Consider the following 22,142-nt stretch of genomic DNA (forward strand, 5'->3'; position numbering starts at 1 on the left):
TCACAACCTTAGTCATAGTAAATATATTTATATAATACTCCTTCCGTTCCCAAATATTGTTCCACTTTGACCCGGCGCAGATTTTAAAAAATGTAATAAAAAGTGAGTTGAAAAAATTAGTGAATAGTGGATCCTACTTTTATATAAAAATTTTATAATAAAATGTGAGTAAGATGAGTTAATGGAATATGAGATCCATTACAAAAAATGGTAAAAGGTGAAATGGAACAAACTTTATGGGACGGACGAAAATAGAAAAATTAGACAAATTAACTTTTAGGGACGGAGGAAGTAATAATTAAAAGTACACAATTCGATTCATACAAAAAGCATACTTATTCCGACAACCTAAATAAAGATACATAATAATACTTAGGAATGTGATCAAATGCAAACTCTAAATATTGTACAAATTCCAAACTATGATATGGACAGTTTGAAAATGTCAATAGAGACAAAATAGTAGCAACAGAAATGTCAACACAGTGTCAACGGTTGATGCTGTGCTGATATTGTGTTGGCATTGTGTTGATATTTTTTGTTGCTACTATTTTGTCATCTATTGACAATTTTTTACGATCCAGTAATTTAAAGTTTTTACAATATATGAGTTTGTATTTTATCAATATCCATGATACTTAATATTAGTACTGTGTACTAAATAATTCATTCATCTTGAATCTTGATGCAATCCAAGTTGCTTTTCCCCAAAAGTCGATTGCTAAGCATTGTTTCCACATACTCAATGAATTTCATGGGCCGATAAAATGGACGCCCGTCTTTTTCCACCAGCGCCGGCGCCGGAGCAACCACGGTCTCCGGCGCTGCCCCGTTCGCCATCACCACCGAAATCCTCATCGCCTCGGCATTCACCACGGCTCTGTGCCTCACGCTCTTGTACCTCCCGTTGCTAAGTATCTATTACAAAATTTAAAAAAAAAATTAAATCTAATTTTCTATAAATTTTTAAATTTTTTAAAAAATCTCAAAATCAAACCGAACCGGACCGGACCGAGCATACCTCGAGATGATCGGAGTTGATAACGAGGATTGCGTTTTGCGGAGAGATGGTGTCGAACCACTCTCCGTTGTGCTGGATCTGAAGCCCTGCGACTCCGTTGTGTATGAGAAACGTGAGAAAGCCGTGATCGGTATGTGGGGGGATACCGATGGCCTGGTCCGGCTCCGGACACGGTGGGTAGTAGTTGGCCGCGTACAATTGGAAACATGAGTCGAGTTTCAAAGCTTCGTCCACGAACCCTTGTTCGAGCCCTAGGTTTTGCTCCATCGCGTGCATCAGTTTCCTATACATGGATCGGGTCTTCCCTGAGAACTCGTACAAAATCTCCCTGCAAATGGAAGAACATTATTATTAGTTATTGCTCATTTAATCCACGGAAAAAAATGTTACTATCTTTTATTCATAGTTAGGATTGTCGCCGGTTCCGGTCAAAGATAGTGGGACTATAACCTGACCGGCAACCATATCCGTGGTTCTATTTTGCACTCTTGTTTTTTGGGCAATTCCACAATGTGGCAATTTATTTTGTGGACGGAGGGAGTGTTATTTATTTACCTGAGAGTCCGAGGCTCAGTAGGGCAGTTAAACTCGGGGTGAACATACGATTTGACAAAATCCTTCCACAAATGGACCCTTTGGTTGGCCGTGTTGATGAGGCTGCCGCTGCCAGACTTAATAGGGTCCGACACGCTCTTGGCCTCATATCTCTGCTTCTTCTCCTCTGGCAGCTCAAAGAACTCCAAACTCGCCGCGATGATAGCCTTGAGAAGCGTCTCCGGAATCCCATGGTTCACCAACTGCATTAATTAATTAACAACATAATAAATATGTTAAACTCAATGCATGAACTATATAAAAGAATTTTATTTTATTTTTATTTTTATTTTTGTTTTGCTTACGATGAAGAAGCCCCATTCCCGACAAGCGCTGTCGAGGTCTGAAAGGACTGTGCAGCGCTGGTCGGGATCGGGGGAGGTGAGGAGAGAGAAGTCGATGATGGGGAGTGAATCGGATTGGGAGCCTTTGGAATCAGTGGCGAATGTGAATTGAGAAGGAATGGATTTGAGAGTGGTGTTTTCTGCTAAAGCTTTCACAAATGATGAGTTTTGTGCTATTGCTGCCATTGTTTCTCTCTGAATTAATCTCTCTCTCTCTCTATTTTTGATGTGGATGAGTTTGGAGAGTGTTGGAGTTGGTATTTATAGAGAGAGTGAATTTGTGTAGAGTAAACTGATGAAGCACGCCGAGGTTGATTTTTGTAGTCATATTTAAACAATGTTTATTTTGTGGTTAATATATACTACTATTAATTTTGAAATTACAAAACAAGATGGTACTAAAGTTTACTGGTTTTTATTGGTCTTATGTTGTTAATTGTAGCTGTCTTATTTATTATTGAGGTTTGAACTTTTTGTGTTTATGTATTTTTTGAATTTTTTTTGTGTTCGTCTTCTAGGTTTTCAAAGTATGGTTTTACTTTTGATGACTTGCATAGTCGTGTAAGGTCCCTTGTTAGACCATTAATTCCTAACAATGTCATGAAAATTGTAATTTTTTTCGTTCCCCATTCACAACATATGGACTTTAGAGAACTTTTTATTCCGTTTAATTAATCAATATTGTTGTTTCTGTGGAACATATTATATTACAAAAACACTAATTAAAGTTGATTAGCCATACGTGATTTGTTGTAACTTGTAAGAAAGAGGCCCTCTCCAATTTATTGTTGGGGGTTTGATTTTTTTTGTATGGTTTTACTTTTGATGACTTACGTTGCAATACATCTAATAAGTATGTCACTATGTAGGCTATATAAGTAGAATCGATTTTTGTTTCTGTTAGGTACTCAATTTATACTTTTTGAACGATCACAAATCGAAAAATGAAAAAGGGGTTCATAAATAATCACACATAAATGAATGCTCTTTTGTGGTAAACATAGTAATTGTTAAATTACAAAAAGTACTAATTAAAGTTTAGTTTAAAAAGTATTTTTCATTGGTACATGTTGTTTATTGTAGAGGACTCGGTCTTGATTGTTGAGGACGGATTTCTAAGAGCCCCAACATATTTTTAAAAACCAAATTGATAAATGAGTCTATCGTTCAATCAAGTCATTCTAATCATTTAATTAGTTTGAATATTATAACAAATATATATAATGTTTATTATACAAAACAGACTGATTAAGAACTTAAGGAACTAAATTCTCTTATATTAGTTCATGAATTTATGTTGATTTGGATTTTGCATTATTGACTAGCTTAATTATTGGTTGGTTGATGGATCATGTATTTGGTATGTCCTGCTAATAGCTATTTGACAAGTCGAAGTAGGGGTGTGATCAATTGCTAACTTTCTTAAGTTGCTAACTTGCTAACTCATCAATGCAGTGTACTAAAAATATCAACAAGATGACATTAAAATGTCAACACATAAATTTGTTGAACTTCAATATAATGTGTTGATATTATGTGTTGACATTTTGATGTCACCGTGTTGACATTTCTAATACACTGTATTGATGAGTTAGCGTATTCCCTTGAGGGATAGATTTCAATATTAAATGGAAAATAGTTAGTTTTGAATTTTGAGAAATTATGATTAGTTTCTCCGGTAAAAGTTTTTGAGATTTAAAGTGAGAAAAATAGTTTTGATTTGCAAAGTGAAAGTTAAAAAGTTTTTCTACAGTGATGTTTACTCTCAGTTAAAGAGTTGAAAAGTACAAGATATCTTTTATGAGTCGAGTTCTCAAAACAGCGAGACCTATAGAGTAGAGAACCTAGACGTTTCTCGCAGAACATAGAGTGCTTTAAGATGCATGCCTTCCGGCTAAAACATAGTTCAACCTTGAACTTAAAGAAAATTTGACTAGTTGGAGCAAGAACCCTTTTTAGGACGCCATATAACGACAAATAGTATTTCACTCACCGATACACGAAAGAAATTCGAATGCTATACATTAACAATGTAGTAGCGAATGAGGAATGAAATACTGAACTAACTTTTCCAATAAATTAGAATGCCGCCCAGAAGAGTAGGACGAGCTAGGCGAAAAGAGGGAATACCTGGAAATGTACCACGAGGAAATGGAGTAGAAGGAAGAATGCCTCCACCTCCACAAGAGCGGCGCGTTGAGGAGCTGTTTTTGAAGCAGAATCCTCCTACGTTTAATGGTTTGGGCGACCCTGCTATAGCCGAGACCTGGGCACGCGCCATGGAACGCATCTTCAACTTTCTTCAATGCAATGACAGAGAGCGTCTTACCTGCGTGACCTTCCAGTTGGTGGAATCTGCCGACTTCTGTGGGAGGCACGAAGGAAGACCATGACCCCCGAGCAGCTGGCTCGTATGACTTGGGAAGAGTTCAAGACTGGACTATATGACAAGTACATTCCGAAAAATTACAGAAAGGCAAAGGAAGTGGAATTCTACAATCTGAAGCAAGGTCAAATGTCAGTGACTGAGTATGACAGAATGTTTTGCGACATGTCTCGCTATGCACCTGGCCAGGTCGATACTGATGACAAGATAGCAGAGAAGTTTTGTGCCGGTCTGAGGCACGAAATAAGGATGGCCTTGGCCAGTCACGGAGGACTGTCATATTCTGAATCGCTGAGCCGAGCGTTGGATATTGAGGCGGCTATGCCTAGGGAGAAGTCAACTGCACTTGTTGTCGCGGCACCACCACCGCAGCAACAGCAGAACTCCCGGGAGAAGAGGAAGAGGGATGAGGACCAGACACCACACGAGGATAAGAAGCGACAGACTGCCAAGAATCACCCAAAAAAATGGTGGAGGAGAAGCCGCTTCCGATCAGAGGGGCGAAAATCGAACTAAGGCCCCTCTTTGCGCTATGTGTTCCAGGAACCACTTCGGGAAGTGCAAGGCTGGGACTGATGGATGCTACCGATGTGGCAGGAGTGGACACTTCTCAAAGGAGTGCCCAAACAAGAATGTTGGAGCAGGAATGGGAGCATGGCAGAACTACCAGGGGCAACGCCCGCAACTGCGAGCACTTCAGGCCGAGCCCAGAGGAGACCCAGCTCCGCCCCCACACCAACAGCAACAACACCTTGACTATGAGGAAACTGTTTGGGAATTTGAAGGCAAGGCGGAAGGGAATTAATCAGGAGAATTTTAATGCCATAAGCAAATTTCGGGACGAAATTTTCGTTAAGGAGGGTAGAATGTAATACCCGCACCCTTACATTTCTTTTCCCTCGCCATTTTTTTTTTGTTTATCAAACTAAGGATGTGAAGTTCCCCGTTCATGATGAATTAATGAAACTCGAGCTTTTGTTGTGAATTTTTTTAGTTACAAGTAAAAGCTAAGTGATCAATTGAACTAAGAATTTGGAAATTTACATTGTAGAATATCATGAATTTTCGAATAACATTTCTAATACAACAAACGAACAACTAATGTCAAAAATACTACAATATGTGGATCAAGGCTTCAAAGAAAGAAAACAAAGAAAATAAAATTTAGATGCTTTTCGAGCCTTCCTCCTCAGGCCCAAATCGTGGCCCGTTTGAGCAACCCATCGGCCGAACGGCGGGCCGAATCCGAGAACATCAAAGCAGCCAAGGTGACCCACCTGCAATATGAGATAAAGCCTTAATTTTCAGCTAGGGAACAGGAGGTTAAATGGAGTTTTGTTTAAGGAATTGAGACAATCCTACCTTAGTGATAGAGGACTAAGGACCTACCCAAATGAGGAAAGCCAAATCTGCCTTTATACTCCTCTAAAAAAAAAACAGCCGGCACACCAGCTTTTCTTAGTCACACAAACCACCAAAGTGAGTAAATGAGAAGTCCTCTGTCCTTAGCAAAACACCAAGTTCCTTCAAACAAGAGTAGTGGAGATCAAGGAAGTGAGAGATTTCCTGCAGCTTGCAAACAAATGAAGTTATGAACCAAAGTACTATGAGAGCATGTGAGAACAAGTTAAATTAATTAGTCAAACTCTAGTACTCCAAGTAGCACCAAAATGTGTCATGTAAAAGGCTGCTTTGGGGATCAAGAACAAGAGATATGCTGGGCAATAAACCAAACAAGGTCAGCCTCATTAACTCCCCTAAGGTACACAAAATCAGCCTATAAAACAAGGGCCTCCACACCACATTCGAACTCCCTCCCACACTTCTCAAAATAATCAGCAAAATTCAGAGAGAGTTAGAAAGCTTGGTGCCTTAGGAGCTGATCTCAAGCAGCAACAAGGGCAGCCTCATTCCTTCACTTCATCAAGAGGTAAACACCTCAACACCCCAACACCTTATCTACATCATGTTTAGATCAATCATCACATAGCACAAGTGTTAACTATACTAAATCCAGCCTCACAGCAAGTAACGAGCTTTAATAATCAAGGGACCAACATTTCTTAACCAAACTCATAGGATAACTGCAGATTAGTAAAGCCCCAGTAGAACTCCAACTCTTAGAATCATAGAAACAACATTTAACATAGCAAGTTAAACAAGGTCAAGCTCATTCCAGAGAGCTAATGCTCCCTCCAAAATCAACTATAAAACACCTAAATCAAGAGCTCTAACATCACAGGGCTACTGCCCAAGCTTCAAACAATTATTTTAAGAAATGAAAGGGAGTAGTAGAGCTTAGCTTCGGAATCGAGAGTGGGACCAAACAGGGCTGTCCAGCTAGGGCCGAATGACGACGGAGCCGGTGAACTGACCGTACGGCGGCGCTGCTAGAGCTGCAGCGTGAGGAAGCGGCGACTTAGGCCTCGAACCGAAAGGGGGCAGAGATAGGTGTCGCGCCGTAAGCGGCGACGCGGCGCGGGCCGAGAACTCCTCCATGGCTTCAACGGAGAGGGGAATTCGAGAGTGGGAAGCCGATTTTCAGATGCGCCGACGGAGGAGGGAAACAGCAAGCAGAGCCGACGGCTGTGCTCCGGCGGCCGCGAGGCGGGGCGAACGGAGTCGATTTCCGCCGAGAAGGAAAGAAGAAGAGGGGAAAAGAGGAGATGGCCGGAGTGGCGCCAAGCGACGCAGCAGGCGGCAGCCCTGCTCGTCGGACAGCCGAGGACGAGCGGCGACCGCGAGGCGGCGGCGGCGGTGGCGGATGGCGGCGATTTCCGCCCAGAGAGAAGAGAGAGAGTTGGATTAGGTTTTGTGATGGATTTGGGAATTTTGTGAAGGAGAGAGAGAGATGTCGATGGTTATGGGTTAGGGAGAAATTGGGCTTCTCCCCTTTTTCTTTGTTTTGGGCTCAATGTATTTAGTGATGAAGTGGGCCGAAATGTTTTAAAGTGGAAAGGAGCATGGACCAATTTTATTTAACGAAGTTGGGCCTCTTGAGAAGTAATTTGAGGAATTTACATTGGGCCGGAAATGGTGTTTGTTTGGGCCAAGATTTAATTATGAGAAGTTGGAATTATTTAAGAATAGAGATGTAGCCCAATTAATTAATTTCCGAATAATTTATTTAGATTCCGGGAAAATAATGTAGAAAAGTGGGAGACGCGAAAGTCGACCGGCGTCGCCCCGCGACGCCTTGGGCGGCCACTAAGGAAATGGGAGGAAAGAGAGACGACGTTCTCGAGCCATGAAAATAATTAAGTTTAATAAAGAAGTGCTATTAATTAAATTTCCCGATTTAATTAATATGCAAGTTTCTAAAAATTCCCTAGAAGTGAACGAAGGATAAGAGAATTAATTAGGGGCATGCATTCCTAAGTATGAGTTTTTTTCTCGAGTCTAATTAGTATGTTGTTATGTTATGTTTTTCACAAAGGACTATCTCCGCAAGTTAAGATCAGAGCGAGAAATTCAAGTAAAGGAAATTAAGCGAACAAGGTGGGCTTTCGTAACTATGTATCTTACGAGCTTTCTATTTAAGATATGATTATGTGGGCTTTCGAACTAAAGTGTTTTTACGTGGGCTTTCTGTTAATGTTACAGTTTTTACGAAAAATATATTTTTAGTGAGCTTTCAGTTTAAAGTATGTTACAGTTTTATGAGAAGTATTACGTTTAGAGTACAGTTTTTATGAAAAGTGCTATTGTGATATGATATTACGTGAGCCTTATACGAATGTGCTTTCAGTTATTTACGTTCCCAGTACGAATGCTTTCAGTTATTTAAGTTATCAGTATGTTTTGTCTTGCCAAGTTTTGTTTTGAACTTTGCCTATCTGTTTGTCTAGCAAGGGCGACGTCCCTACTGGACCAGGAGTTCGTGAATTTCGGTTCACCAGAAATTAGTGAATGCGGGTTTGTAAGTGGGGTCAGCCCATACATACCCGGTTCACTCAGTTCAGACATGGCATTAGTTCCAGGAAAAATAGATCATGATCACATATTTTACTTAGAAAATGCTTTTAGTGTCCTCGGGCCTTTTAAGATAAAACCCCGAGCTCACTCAGTAGTGGCTTGACAAAACTAGTTTTCTTTTCAGTAAAATATATTTCGGCACGTGTCCACTGAGTACACCAAGTACTCAGCCCTGCATATGTTTTAAAAATGTGCAGGTTGAGCAGTGATGACGGCGGGCGGTGTTGAGCACAGACAAATGAAGATCCTTCGATAGAATAGTACTTGGATGCGTCGTGTCTCCATACACGATGTCATCTGCTCTTGACTCTCCCGCTGCAATGTAAAAGTCGAGTTTACACTCCTTGTATTATGCATTCTGATATATATTATTCCAAGTTATTTCAGTTCATGTCCAGTCGTGCCACAGTTTCCCCCTTTTCTTCCCCGCTTCTTTCATCCTCCCCTAGTCGCGATCAACCGAGCTTTCTATCCTTAGAAAGTGCGGTCGTGACATTTCATGTATTAACTACTATCAATTAACTTTGATAAGATTAATTATATTAATTGGGGATCACTGTCACTTTTGTTATATATACTAGTTTTAGTTTTCTATAATTTTAAATTTAAATGTTATTCATGGAATTGTTTTCTAGAACTTTTTTATGGTATATTGAAAAGGATAAAATGTACTAGTATTAGTTTTTAGATCATCTTATTATTATTTAACTATTTTTATAATTTAACATAGTATATAATATTCATACAATCAATATGCAATGAAAATATTAAACTAAAACTACACTATATAATTAGTCATATAATTAATTTAATTTATACACTTCAGAATTATTTATATTGTTAATTTAATTATAAGTATTTAACACTAATAAACTTGCAGTTATAATTTATTTATCAATATTTTTTGTATATATAAATAAAGAGAAAAAAAAAGTAAATCACCTAAAATCTAAAATGGGTGATGTGATCATTTTCTGTATTTATGCTTAAGAAGACCTTGACTATAATCATGAAAATTGATTAAATGTTAAAATACATAATAGTGTATGCACATTATACATGGAATGGGTAGAAGCTTTCCATATAATTTAGAGTGTTCCATTGTTTATATATTTAACTGAAATTATTAATATATTGTATTTCTATTTATCAAAAATCTATTGATATATTGTATTTCTATTTATCAAAAATCTATTGGTAGAACATATTAATTAGGATTGACACCTTGATGTGGATTGACCATTGAATTTTTTTTCGTATTTCATGTGGTATGATTTTTAAATAGGATTTGTTGGTTGATGAGCTGTGTGTGTGGTAATCTATTAATAAGATTTAGTGACTGATGACTTTTGGTGTACAAATTGTTTAATTGTTTCTTGGTAATTAGGATTTGTCGTTTCATAGTTTAATTGAATTATTGATATGGAATTTTTAATGTTTGGCCTCTATAATGATATGAATTGTCGTGGGCTGTATATAGGACGTCTTGGCTCTTTTTTAATTTTATTTTGTCTAAATTATCCACATCTGATCATAAATATCTGAAATTGTGTTTCAGAGGTATGCATATACGTTTTATTCTACCATCTTAAGTATTTTTGCTCACCAGAACTGAGAAGGGTTAATTTGACGTAAAACGGAGCTGCTAGCTGTAAGTTAACGAGTCCATGTGTGATGTGTGTATGAAAATTTGAAACTTAATTAGACATGAATATCTTTTTCCAGCTTAAAATTTTAGGGTTTTAACTACTGAAATCTTAAGTTATGTATATTTCTAGATTCTGAATAATAGATTATTATACATTGTGGAAAAGATGTAGTAGTATTTGATACTACTCCCCCCGTTCTATAAAAATATGTCACTTTGCATTTTCGTTCATCTACAAAATTAGTTCATCTACAAAATTATGTTCATTCTATTTTCGGAAAGTTATCCCAATTTATTACCTTTATACATCAACTTATTTACAACTTATACTACTATTAGACACTACTAATAATGTGGGTTACACTATCCACTAACACTACTTTAACGATTCTTCTCCTCATCTCTCTTATTTTACCAATTTTGTCTTAATTAACATGTCATCAATTGTCTATATTTTTATGAGACGGAAGGAGTGAAAAATATAGTACTACTAGTGTTTTACTAATTTTCCATGTATGTTTTACTAATTTCCATGTCATCAATTGTCCATCTTTAATATTACCGATTTGGAAAGTAATTTCTTGTGCTATTATTAAAATATTTATTTTTTGTAATTTTGTATTCCATGTGATATAGGCAAAGGATGTAATCATGTAATTAATTTATACATGTCCTACCACGTTACGAATTTTAAAAAAAGATTTTAATTGATAGATTTCACATGCTAAGATGAGGGGGAAAAAGGAATCTTTTCATATATTTTTATAGCAATTCTAGAGGTTTCATCTTTCTCTTTTATTTATTTATTTTATTAAAAAAAAAGGAATAATATTTAAAATATGTAACCTTTTATTTAAACAGTAATATTTAAAATTGAATCATATCAGATTCTTTCCCCTAACTAATTAAGTAACAACGACAACTAATTTTTCGATTTATATAAGAATTATACTACTAGAAAATTGGCATGTTATGACACCTAAAATTGTCACTAGAAAACTATTATTGTGGCACTTTATCTATAATGGCACCTTATGCAAGTGCAGCACTAGCACACTGTAATTATAGGCCATGTGCAAGGAAAGATGTTGTATAACTGCATACAATAAGTTCCAAGAAATGTGACGTGTATTGTCACCTGAAAATGCCAATATATGTTTTCTTAAATTACACTAACTTTTGGACGAAAATTTACAAAATACCCCAATAAACATTTATTATTCCAATTTCCCCTACATTTTATTTAATTTTTGTTCTCACCTACATATTTCTCTAATTTATATTTTATCCTTCAATTATTTATAATATACTATTTTAATCCTTTAATACTTACTATAATTATATTTTTACTTTTCAATGTAAATAATTCATTAAATTATTAATATTAATTCAACGGAATTTAATAAACAACTCATTTAAATAACATGGCAAATTTTCATTATATACGAAGTATCAAATGATCTTACCAAAATCTAATGTGTTTTAACACAAATTAAACATAAGTGTTAAGGTCATCTTTTACTTAAACTACACAATCATATACTACTACCCTAAGTCCTCATTACTGTGTTTCACCAGTCGATCTTCTCTTTTCCAAGGAAGGCCACCGCCCACCCCTCACTGTCAATGGAGTCCTTCCTTCTCTCTGCCCCGACAATGGCGGCTCCCGAACCCCAGCATTGATCACTGTGTTTATCGATCTTCTCTTTTCCTGTCAGCTCCTATTGCAAGAACACACACCATAAAGCAATAGCACAATGATTCAAACACAACAGCAAGTAAATGATGCTAGTAGTAACTAACCTCTTCTTCAAACACAACAAGAAGTAAATGCATTATCGACTTACCAGCTTAGTGTGACTGAAGGGGGCGATGTTAAGGCTCTCTGTCAAACGTAAGAACCATTTAAAGAGTTCATCTTCATAGTGAAAGGAAACAATAAATTGAAGAGTTTGAATTCGATCATGGAGATGTGCTAGCAGTGGCAGATCTAGGGGGGCGGTCGCCCCCTCCGCGCGACTATTTTCCCCTTATTGGGACGTAAAATTACCATATCCGCCCCCTCCGTTTGCCTCCGGCGTCGCCTCGAACAACGAAAAAAATAGCCATGTCCTCACTAAATCAAGCTACTACTATATATTCCGCCCCCTCCATTTTCGGATCCTGGATCCGCCACTGTGTGCTAGAGTACTTTATCTACCTCAGGAAGCTTAGCCACAAGCGAATCAGATCCTTTAAGGTGATTCCATGAAGCATGCAAGTAGTTGACGCACAAAGTTTAAAATTTACTTGAATTTGTGAATGAAATAGCACGTTTATAGTTCGAGCATTCTCCGTGTATACATTCTGTATTTGAGATTGAATATCAGAAAACTCTTTTATCTTCTCATCCTTAAGTTCCCAAAGTTTTTCCAGTGCAGGTTGAAGCTATTCCTTGTTCGTTCTTGATATCCTCTCAGGCTGCAAAAAATTAAACAAACCCCAACTTTAAAGTATATTTTACTAATTGAGATTATCTCCAGTAAGAAAAATATACACAAATTCTATTAGCTTGAAATTATTATTGTATTACTATAACATCTTAAATTCTAAGCAATGTTCCCATTATGACAAATGGAACACCATCAGGTCCATGACTTACAAATCTGACATAAGTCTTCTCTCCAAAAGTCGGTAGGAGATTGGGGAGTTAAACTCTAGAATCAGCCAATGTGAAGAAGGTGCGCTCTAGACTTCATGGCCAGGTCAACCTTTCACTTGTATACAGCCAAGCACTCCTGATTAAATTGAAGAAGAATTTTGTCTCTTTCACCAACATTATCCCAAAATTTCTGCAGAAATTGTGAGCTAATGCAACAACTGCAGCCTAACTGAAACAGATATCATGAGAATTTGCCTAGGTTGCTATAGTTGCTACATTAAGATTTACCAGTAGTTGCTGCAACAAAGATCCACACGTATTTTGTCTGCTAAGAGGCTTCTCAACTTTTATCGATTCCATCCCACAATGTTCAAAGAAAAGCTTAAAAAAAGAGATGGATCTTGAATTTAACATGAGTCTCAGGGCTAATATATGCAAATGAAATATAATATGAGAATCTAGAAAAGAAATTCATGATATAACAATATACATCCTCTCCTTAGGATTTCCCGGGAAAGCCACATATCCACCAACATTTGTCATGATCATAATATGACCCACGTTCAGTCTAATTCTAAGCCTATATATTCACATCAACTAATATTTATAAGGAAAACTAACAAGTAATAAAGGAACACATAAGCAATCTCTAATTAATTGAACAAATCATATATCATATCATTATTTTGGGATTGCACAAAAACTTGCAAAGATTCTTATTTTGTGTATGAAGTGAGAATTCACCTTCTCGGGAGTAGTTCCGATTTGTGAAGCTCAAGACCAACAGGTTTCGGTGCGGTAGCGACTGAGCTTCTTCACTCTGCCGGTGGTTGAATCTAATTTCCATGTAACCTTCACAAATTAAACACAATTGAAAAGTTAAACCTTCAAATAGAAAAAATCGAGACAATAGGGCGAAGATCGACCATGAATACAAGTTTCCGAAGAGAAAAACATTAAGCTTTGTTGCTTGATTTGTTATTTCTTGGCAGCAGAGTGCAGAGTGCATAGATGCGGTGGTTTTCTCTGTAGATGGCTAAAATTAGAGAGAATTCGGAATAAGGGATTGATTTCGCTGACCTCTCAAAATTTAGGATTAAATTCGCTGACCTTTCGTAATTTGGGATCGTGGCATGCGTATTTTTTAGAACAAGGGATTTCTGATTTTTTCCCATTTTTCTATTCTTTTTTAATATTATCTCCCTCCTTCCATTTATCAATTGCCTAAATCACCCCTCAAATATTTTACCTAAATTCTACAAAATCAGCCCTCAAATATTATACCTATATTTTAGAATATCAGCGCCGTTTTTTTCAAACACCCGCCTTTTTTCTGTTCCAAGCGCTTCTCTTCTCCACCCTCCTTCACAGCGCCTCCACCCTCCTCTTCCGTCTCTCCAACTCAAAGCAGCGTGAATCTGTAAGGAATCAAAAATACATATACATATGTGTCTGTATATGTAATATACATACATACATATTTGTTTGTTTTGTGGAAGTAATCACAGAGGAGGAGTTTTAATGGTTACTTTTTCGGATTTTTTTAAAAAGAATCCTCATAAGTAAATACATGATGTTTCTGGATGGTATATGATAAATACATGTTTATGGATTGCTATGGTAATTGATAATTGTCTTGACCAAAATTATTATTTAAAAAACTAAAGTTCACGTAAAATATTTTGTAGAGCATGGCAAATTTTGTACACATTTTATAGAGACGGCAAATTTTGTGTACATATTGTAGAGACGGCAAATTTAGGCAATTGTTCACATTTTGTAGAGAAGGCAAATTTTATAGAATTTAGGTAAAATATTTGAGGGGTGATTTAGGAAATTGATAAATGGAGGGAGGGGGATAATATTAAAAAAGAAGAGAAAAAGGAGAAAAAAATCAGAAATCCCTTGTTTTAAAGAATACGCATGCCACGATCCCAAATTACGAAAGGTCAGCGAATTTAATCCTAAATTTTGAGAGGTCAGCGAAATCAATCCTTTATTCCGAATTCTCTCCTAAAAGTAAGTGCAAAATGAGTGAGAAGCTGAAAATTGGGGAGGGGGGGAGGGGGGATTTTTGGGGGGAAAATTGGGCGAGTATATTTGGAGCGATATATTTTTTAATTATAACTAGCTTCTTAACAGAAGCGTGACTAAATGTTTCTTTTCCTAACAATTATTTTGAAATGTCATCCCAGTGTTGGAAATAAATGCCGTTTAAGATTGATGTATTGATTGACTATGTATACTGGCACATTTAGAAAAGTGCCACAAGTTTGGTGTAGTAAACTCAATAATTGTGAGTTACAAACTCTCTTTCTTTATTCACCCATTAATTTAATACAATATGCTTAATTTCTATGATAAATATATATATATATATATATATAGGGGAGCACTAGGGCGCATCCTTAATTAGAGTGCTAACGTACATCCAACCACGTGCTGCCATGTGGCACGAAAAATGCAATATTATATATATAAAAATGCAATACACATTTGTGAAGTTGTTCATGCATTTCCGCAGATTGCATTTTAGTTATAGGAAAATTGCATTTTTTATGGTTAAGTTTTGCATTTTCACATAAATTGCATTTTATTTTGTTAAGTTTTGCATTTTCACATATATAAATGCAATCCGTATAGATATAAAATGCAAATTAAACAGTCAATATCGAAAATGCAAAACTCAACAATAAAAAATGCAATCTGCATATAACAAAAATGCAATCACGTGCTGCCACGTGGCACGAAAAATGCAATATTATATACAGAAAAATGCAATATGCATTTGTAAAAGTTATAATTGAATTTCGACAGTATCCAACCACGTGCTGCCATGTGGCACGAAAAATGCAATATTGTATATATAAAAATGCAATACACATTTGTGAAGTTGTTCATGCATTTCCGCAGATTGCATTTTAGTTATAGGAATATTGCATTTTTTATGGTTAAGTTTTGCATTTTCACATAAATTGCATTTTATATTGTTAAAGTTTTGCATTTTCACATATATAAATGCAATCCGTATAGATATAAAATGCAAATTAAACAGTCAATATCGAAAATGCAAAACTCAACAATAAAAAATGCAATCTGCATATAACAAAAATGCAATCTGTCGAAATTCATATTGCATTTTTCTGTATATAATATTGCATTTTTCGTGCCACGTGACAGCACGTGATTGGATGTAAGTTAGCACTTTAAAATTAGTTAGTATATTAGTACATCCCTATATATATATATATATATATATATCCATGGAACAAAAATTACAAATTATGTCAATGTTTTTGTCCTTCATTCTAGTACTATAAGAACTAAACTTGGTAAATCTTCTATATTAACATCTATTAAAAAACATCTCTACATTTTCAACCCTAGAAAAACATTTCCCCACATTATCCTTGTCAAATGGTCAAGGCCGACCCAACCCTGACCAAGGAACTCCACTTGATTTGAGGCCCGACCTAGTCCAGACTAAGGGTGGGAATACATATATCGGGTATTGGATTTACTCATACCCGACCCGATATCTGCCGGATTTTGGATATCCAATATCCAATTTTATGGGATTGGGTATTGAAATATAAGATAAATCGGGTATTGGATAACCCGAATGGATATTGGGTATACCCGAATATCCAATTTATTATTTTAAGCATATTTTAAATTAGGTTTAGTCATTTTGCATTAAATAATCTTATACTTTAAAATAAAAGTGGTCCATTTTTTTTGTTTTATACTACAAAATAAAACATTAAAGACATTGGTCAATTTAGATATTTCTATATTTCCATTAATATATAATATTCAATTTTTTTTATTAGTTATTAACATATGTATAGAGTCGGGTATTCGGGTACCCGATACGTCGGTATGGATACCCGGGGCGGGTATTGGCGTACCCGAAAATATATCGGGACGGATTTTGGATAGACATTTTGGTGATTTTCGGGTTTGGATACCCGATTTTTCCGGGTCGGATATCCACGGATACCCGTATTCCCACCCCTAGTCCAGACACTCGTCTAAAGTGGGTTGAGCAAAGTCGGGCTAGAATTGGTTAAACAATTAAATATTTTTATACAAGTTTATAAACACATAAAATTAAAAAATGACTTGCGAAGCTTAGTTTGTATGGACTTAAATCTAAATGAATTTGGGAGTCGCAAAAATTTTTCTTTCGCGGAGACAGATTTGTTTGAAGACAAATAGGGATTAACTTGAGCTAACTACAATGGACTTCTGGTGGGCCGTTTCTGGATTGAGCCTATGCGTTAATGGGCCGTTCCTGGGCATGGGTTGGACTGGTGGGACGGCCCTAAACTGAGTTGGGCTGCGTCAGTCCAGCCCAGTTGGCATAAAAAACACGCTCGAAGAATAATAATAATAATAATAATAATAATAATAATAATAATAATAATAATAATAATAATAATAATAATCCTTGTTTATATTCCCCTAATCTTTAATGCGCAATAAACCAATCTTTACTCTTCAATGCTCAGTTTTCCGAATACAAATGCACCAATCACGAATAAAAAGCCCTTTGGAAATGAAAGGGAAGCAAATTGGCTGAGGATTTGATGTATGTATGGTTGAATCCAGTGTGAACTTTGAGCATAAGAATTTAAGCAGATGAATTTTGATTGGGCTCTTGGGATTTGGAGTTGGATTGAATTTATTGCTGAGTTTCTTTCTACTTTACTTCATTTTTTTGGTGAAAAAAGTAATCCAAAAGAGAGCTTATTTCAAAAATTGTTAGCCTTCTTCTTATAAACAAAATTGAATTATTATTCAACTTCTGACTTTAGAAATTCTGACCTATGTATAGTTCAGGTTAGAGATTCATTTAGGTGTGCATTGGTAATAATTGGAAACTATATTCGTTTGAGAGACGCGTATACACTACCAACTACCAAAAATGATGTTTAGCAAGTATCGATTTCTGAACACTTTTAAATGTGGACATAAACTATTTTGAAAATTTTACTTGAAATTTTCAGTAATCACTACTAGCAAATTTTTACTTGCACATCCAATTTTAAAATTCTAATAATAAAATTCAGAATATGAAGATTTAGTAGTTCGTATATAATCGATTTTGAATTTAAACATTTTAACTAAACTATTATGTGTCTGGGTGGTGCAATTTAGTGAGTCAACATTAATTGATGTGAGACACTGAAGTATGCAACATTTTGTTTATCGTAATATAATACTACCATAATTAGATTGCAATAATTTAACTTATATGTTTTGTTTACTTCTAATTTTAGCTTTTCCTTTATCTTGTTCCTTACTAATAAAACCAGGGTTTATTTATGCCTTTATTATATGCTTCTTTGTTGGACAAAAATTACATATTTTTATTATTAATCAATCGGTGAGTTGTTAATTGAGAAGTTTTTTCCAACTTAAGTCAGTGTATCAAACTTAAACTCACAATCAACTTATACTCATAAGTAGGGCTGGGGAAAAATATCGAAAAAATGATATATCGCTCGTATCGTATTGAAAAATATCGAAAAATTATCGAATTTTCGATATATCGTAATTTTCGATACAATACGATATCGTATCGTAAGTTTTCGATACGATAACGATATGAATTTCCTTATATCGCGATATATCGTTTTATATCGAAAATTTTCGATATATCGATATTTTCGATATATATCGATATTTTATTTTCGATATATATCGATATATATCGAAATTTTCGATATATATCGATATTTAACGATATATCGAATTTCGATACGATATATCGAAATATCGATACGATAACGATATGAAATTTTTTTATATCGAAAGTTTGATATATCGAAACTTTCGATACGATAACGATATGAAATTCTTTCATATCGATATTTTCGATACGATACACGATACAACGTTTTCGATACGATATATCGTATCGACCCACCCCTACTCATAAGTAAATACAACAATACCCGAATTAAAACACAAAAACAAAAATGAGGTATTCCAAAATTAACATCACAAGTAAACACAATCTGTCTATAGCCTTTAATCTTCTCATCATTAGCCTCCTCCTCCTCCTCTGCATGATGCAATACATTATTTCAACATCACATTAATTAACATTACATATTATTAGCATCAGCATTGATATTTAGCATTAACATCATAGATTATTAACATCAGCATTAACATTAACAAAGCATTAGCATTAGAATTATTATTAACAGGGCATTAACATCAAAGATTATTAGCATCAGCATTAACATTAACAAAGCATTAGCATTAGAATTAGTATTAACAGGGCATTAACATCAAAGATTATTGATCTATTGATTTGTTCTAATTTTGCAACAAACTATTGGTTTGTTATAATTTTGCAATTAATCAAGGTTATGACAATGACATAGCTTGATAACTTATTTACGAGACATTATCAGACATCAACCAAAACAACATACTCATGCGGGACGGAGACGTCGGAGAGAGTATTTTTGTATTGCCATAAAGTAAGGTAGGAAAGAAGAGACCACTCCGAAGAATATAAAATCCTCCAAATTGCCTTAAGTTAAAAGTACGTTTTGAAGAAAAAAAAAATACTCATATGAAAAAACATGTGCATTTTTTATGGAATTAATGAAAAGTGTATGCATGAATGTGCAATCAAAATGACAGTGCTGCATACAACTTAGCACTCAAAATCTTCAAGTTATAAACAGTTTGAGATGGTCGTTTCCATTTTCAGATTGCTCCTCCTTAATCTTTTCTGCTGAGGCATTTGCTGATGTGCTGCAATATTCTAACTCAATTGATTGGAGTGTTGGGATCTCTCCAATGGCGCTTGGGATTTCCTCTAGATCTTCGCAGAAACGTAAACGGAGGTGGCGGAGTCTAGGGAAATTGGTTTCATTGGCTATCAAACGTACAAAACTCATACCATGAATATGTAGAAAGTGCAGTGAGGGGAACTCATCTCCATCTGCTAACTCCCACTCTTCATCACATGTCTCCTCCCCGCTTTCAAAATTGCAGTTAACTATCCACAGCACTTCCAGCTTATGTAGTGCACACTGAGTCCTCCACGCTCCCAAATTCATTTCACATTCAAACAGAACAAGTTTTCTAATATTACAAGGAAATATCACTCTGAAACGACCACCGACACCGTCTGGAGAGGATATACTTCTGATATCAGAGCATCTTATACTTTCGAGCTTGTGAAGTTGGCTAAGATCAATCGCCGTTGATGTAGTTCGGAGGCCATCATTAATTGACAACTTTTTTATATTTGGAATGCTTTCGAGGAAACCATCCCAACTTGTTGCCTCCTTTTTAAGTCGTATACCAGATGAAATCCTTTCCAGCTTCTTCAGGACACTATAGTTCATTTCCTCATAACAACTTAATTCGAAGTAACTCAAGATTTCTTAACTCTGAGAGCTTCCATAGCTCAGCTGGCTCATCAAACTCAGAAAGAGGAGCAATCAAGGTCTGCAAATTCCACAATCTTGATATTCCTTTCGGTATACTTGAAATGCATCGGATACCTAAGTAGCATAGGTTAACACGTAAGAAGCGTAGGTTGACAAGTTCTAATATTTCAGTTGGGAACCTTTGCATACGCATATCCAAGTCCAACACCCTTAGCAATCTTGCCGCAAAAATTGCACCAGATGGAAACTCGCACTCCGAAAATCAATGCGTAAAACAGATCGAGTTAGTGACATTGACTCTGTTGAATCATTAACAACTTCCCATTCAAACTTGATGTGAAAACTCACGCGGCGTGGATTAGAGAATGTGAACTTGTTGGGACCATTTAGATACATGTCTTCACCATATTTCTTAATGCATAGATCCCTCAACATATCATGCATGTTGTAACTCTTTGCTTTTCCATTTATCTTGTGTATTCTAACTTGAAATAGATTTCTATCTATTAGAGACTTTAGCCAATCCTTAGCCTCTTCCTCCAAACTTTTTTCCCCATTCGATTTTACAAATCCTTCTGCCACCCACAAACGTATGATTCTGGAACGTTCAATCTCGTAGTCTTTAGGGAAAGCTCCCATGTATAAGAAACATGGTTTCAAGTGATTCGGCAAGTAGTTATAACTTAAAGACAAGATACTATAACCATTTGATTCGAAAATTGCTGCTTTTACATTGTTCCCAATTTTCTCCCAAGCATCTTCTGATCTTTCCATCTTAGATAGCAGCCCTCCAATCACATTGATGGCTAGAGGAAGCCCACCGCAATCCTTGGCGATCTTTCGACCAATCACTTGTAATACAAGAGGGCACTCCTCTTCTCCAAACACAAGTTGGTGAAGCATATTCCAACTTTCAGACTCGCTAAGCAGTTGCACTTGATGGTGTGATCTCGAAGAGTCAGCATAGTTCGCCACATCAGATTCCCTAGTGGTGATCACAATGCGACTCCCGATGTTGTTATCTGGGAAATACATGCTCATCTCATCCCACAATTTGGTGCTCCAAATATCATCTAATACAATCAAGTATTTTCTACCAGACAAGCTCTTATGCAACTTGACTTTTAACTCATCAATTTGTTGATCAAATTCTTGTCCAGTTATGCAATAAAGAAGGCTTAAGAGAATTTGTTGCAAATTGTAATCTTGTGAGATAGTGGCCCAAGCACGATATGCAAAGTGATCAACAATCAAAGGATCTTCGTAAAGCTTTCGAGTAAGAGTGGTTTTACCTACTCCACCCATACCAACGATGGGGACGATCTCCCGCTTCTTCTGCTGCTGACCGATCAGCCGATCCTTGAGCTGCATCAGATCTTCATAAATTCCCACCACAACACTCAATGATGAACTGCTAGACGGCTTCTTCTTATCTGCGAGCTTCAGTTGTTCTATAGAAGAATCAATTCCCACCGCAGCACTGGATGACTTGCTCGGCAACATCTTGTTTTCCACGAGCTTCTCCGCTTGCTCCATAACAGAATCAAGTTGACGCGTTACTTGTTGTATATCTGGTGTGGAAAGAGTGAATCTCACACAATTAGATCCAGAGAGCATGTGATGAACCATGTGAGATTCAATGATGTCTTCTGCTCGATGTGCAACTTCTCTTATTTGGGTGTCTAGTTTGGTGAGTGCAGAATTACTATCAAGGAGGTGCTGAAGAGAAGTAGCTTTATCAAGGAGGGATTGGAGTTGAGGATTGTTTTCATCAACAATCCACCGTGGTTGGTCAGGATCAAGGACTCCTTCAAGAATGGTGAGGAGTGGTTGAAGATTGTAAGCCATTGATCTCAACAAAGGAAGGAAAGCTTTTTGCAAACTGCAATCACAGAACAAAAAGATAAATGAATCTATAAAAACTCAATTGAAATTAGTGAGAGCCTCCTAATTTTGCAGAACCTTGATAATGCTAATAGCACTGTCTCCAGCTTTTGGTTGTATGGATTGATTAACTGAAACTTGACTTTTGCGAGTGTCACTTTTGGTTTGTCGGTATATTATTACATTAAATTAAAGCTGATTTGATTTCGTATACTATCCGTCCGA

General features: G+C 36.2%; 1 protein-coding gene, 1 long non-coding RNA gene and 2 pseudogenes across 3 annotated transcripts; 1 reads left to right on the forward strand and 3 right to left on the reverse strand.

Annotated features, from left to right (window-relative positions):
* Positions 1-322: 322 nt before the first annotated feature.
* On the reverse strand, positions 323-2,151 carry LOC125222547 (2-oxoglutarate-dependent dioxygenase 19-like). The gene is made up of 4 exons (XM_048125219.2): positions 1,921-2,151; positions 1,577-1,818; positions 1,022-1,349; positions 323-918 (listed from the first exon to the last, which is right to left on the reverse strand). The coding sequence occupies exons 1-4, from the start codon at positions 2,143-2,145 to the stop codon at positions 667-669; spliced, it is 1,047 nt and encodes a 348-aa protein (XP_047981176.1). The 5' UTR covers positions 2,146-2,151; the 3' UTR covers positions 323-666.
* Positions 2,152-4,043: 1,892 nt separating this feature from the next.
* LOC148933808 (uncharacterized) lies at positions 4,044-5,150 on the forward strand (annotated as a pseudogene).
* A 214-nt stretch (positions 5,151-5,364) lies between these two features.
* Positions 5,365-7,227, reverse strand: LOC125222276 (uncharacterized). Its single transcript, XR_007176510.2, has 2 exons — positions 5,708-7,227; positions 5,365-5,622 (listed from the first exon to the last, which is right to left on the reverse strand). It is a non-coding gene; the product is annotated as an uncharacterized LOC125222276 (long non-coding RNA).
* An 11,978-nt stretch (positions 7,228-19,205) lies between these two features.
* LOC125220226 (putative late blight resistance protein homolog R1A-10) lies at positions 19,206-22,054 on the reverse strand (annotated as a pseudogene). Its single transcript, XR_016137305.1, has 2 exons — positions 21,996-22,054; positions 19,206-21,915 (listed from the first exon to the last, which is right to left on the reverse strand). The product of XR_016137305.1 is annotated as a putative late blight resistance protein homolog R1A-10 (transcript).
* Between the last annotated feature and the right edge of the window lie 88 nt (positions 22,055-22,142).

This window comes from Salvia hispanica, chromosome 1 (assembly GCF_029641045.1).
Source record: "Salvia hispanica isolate PSC_SH4W2 chromosome 1, Shi_PSC_v1, whole genome shotgun sequence".
NCBI lineage: Eukaryota > Viridiplantae > Streptophyta > Magnoliopsida > Lamiales > Lamiaceae > Salvia > Salvia hispanica.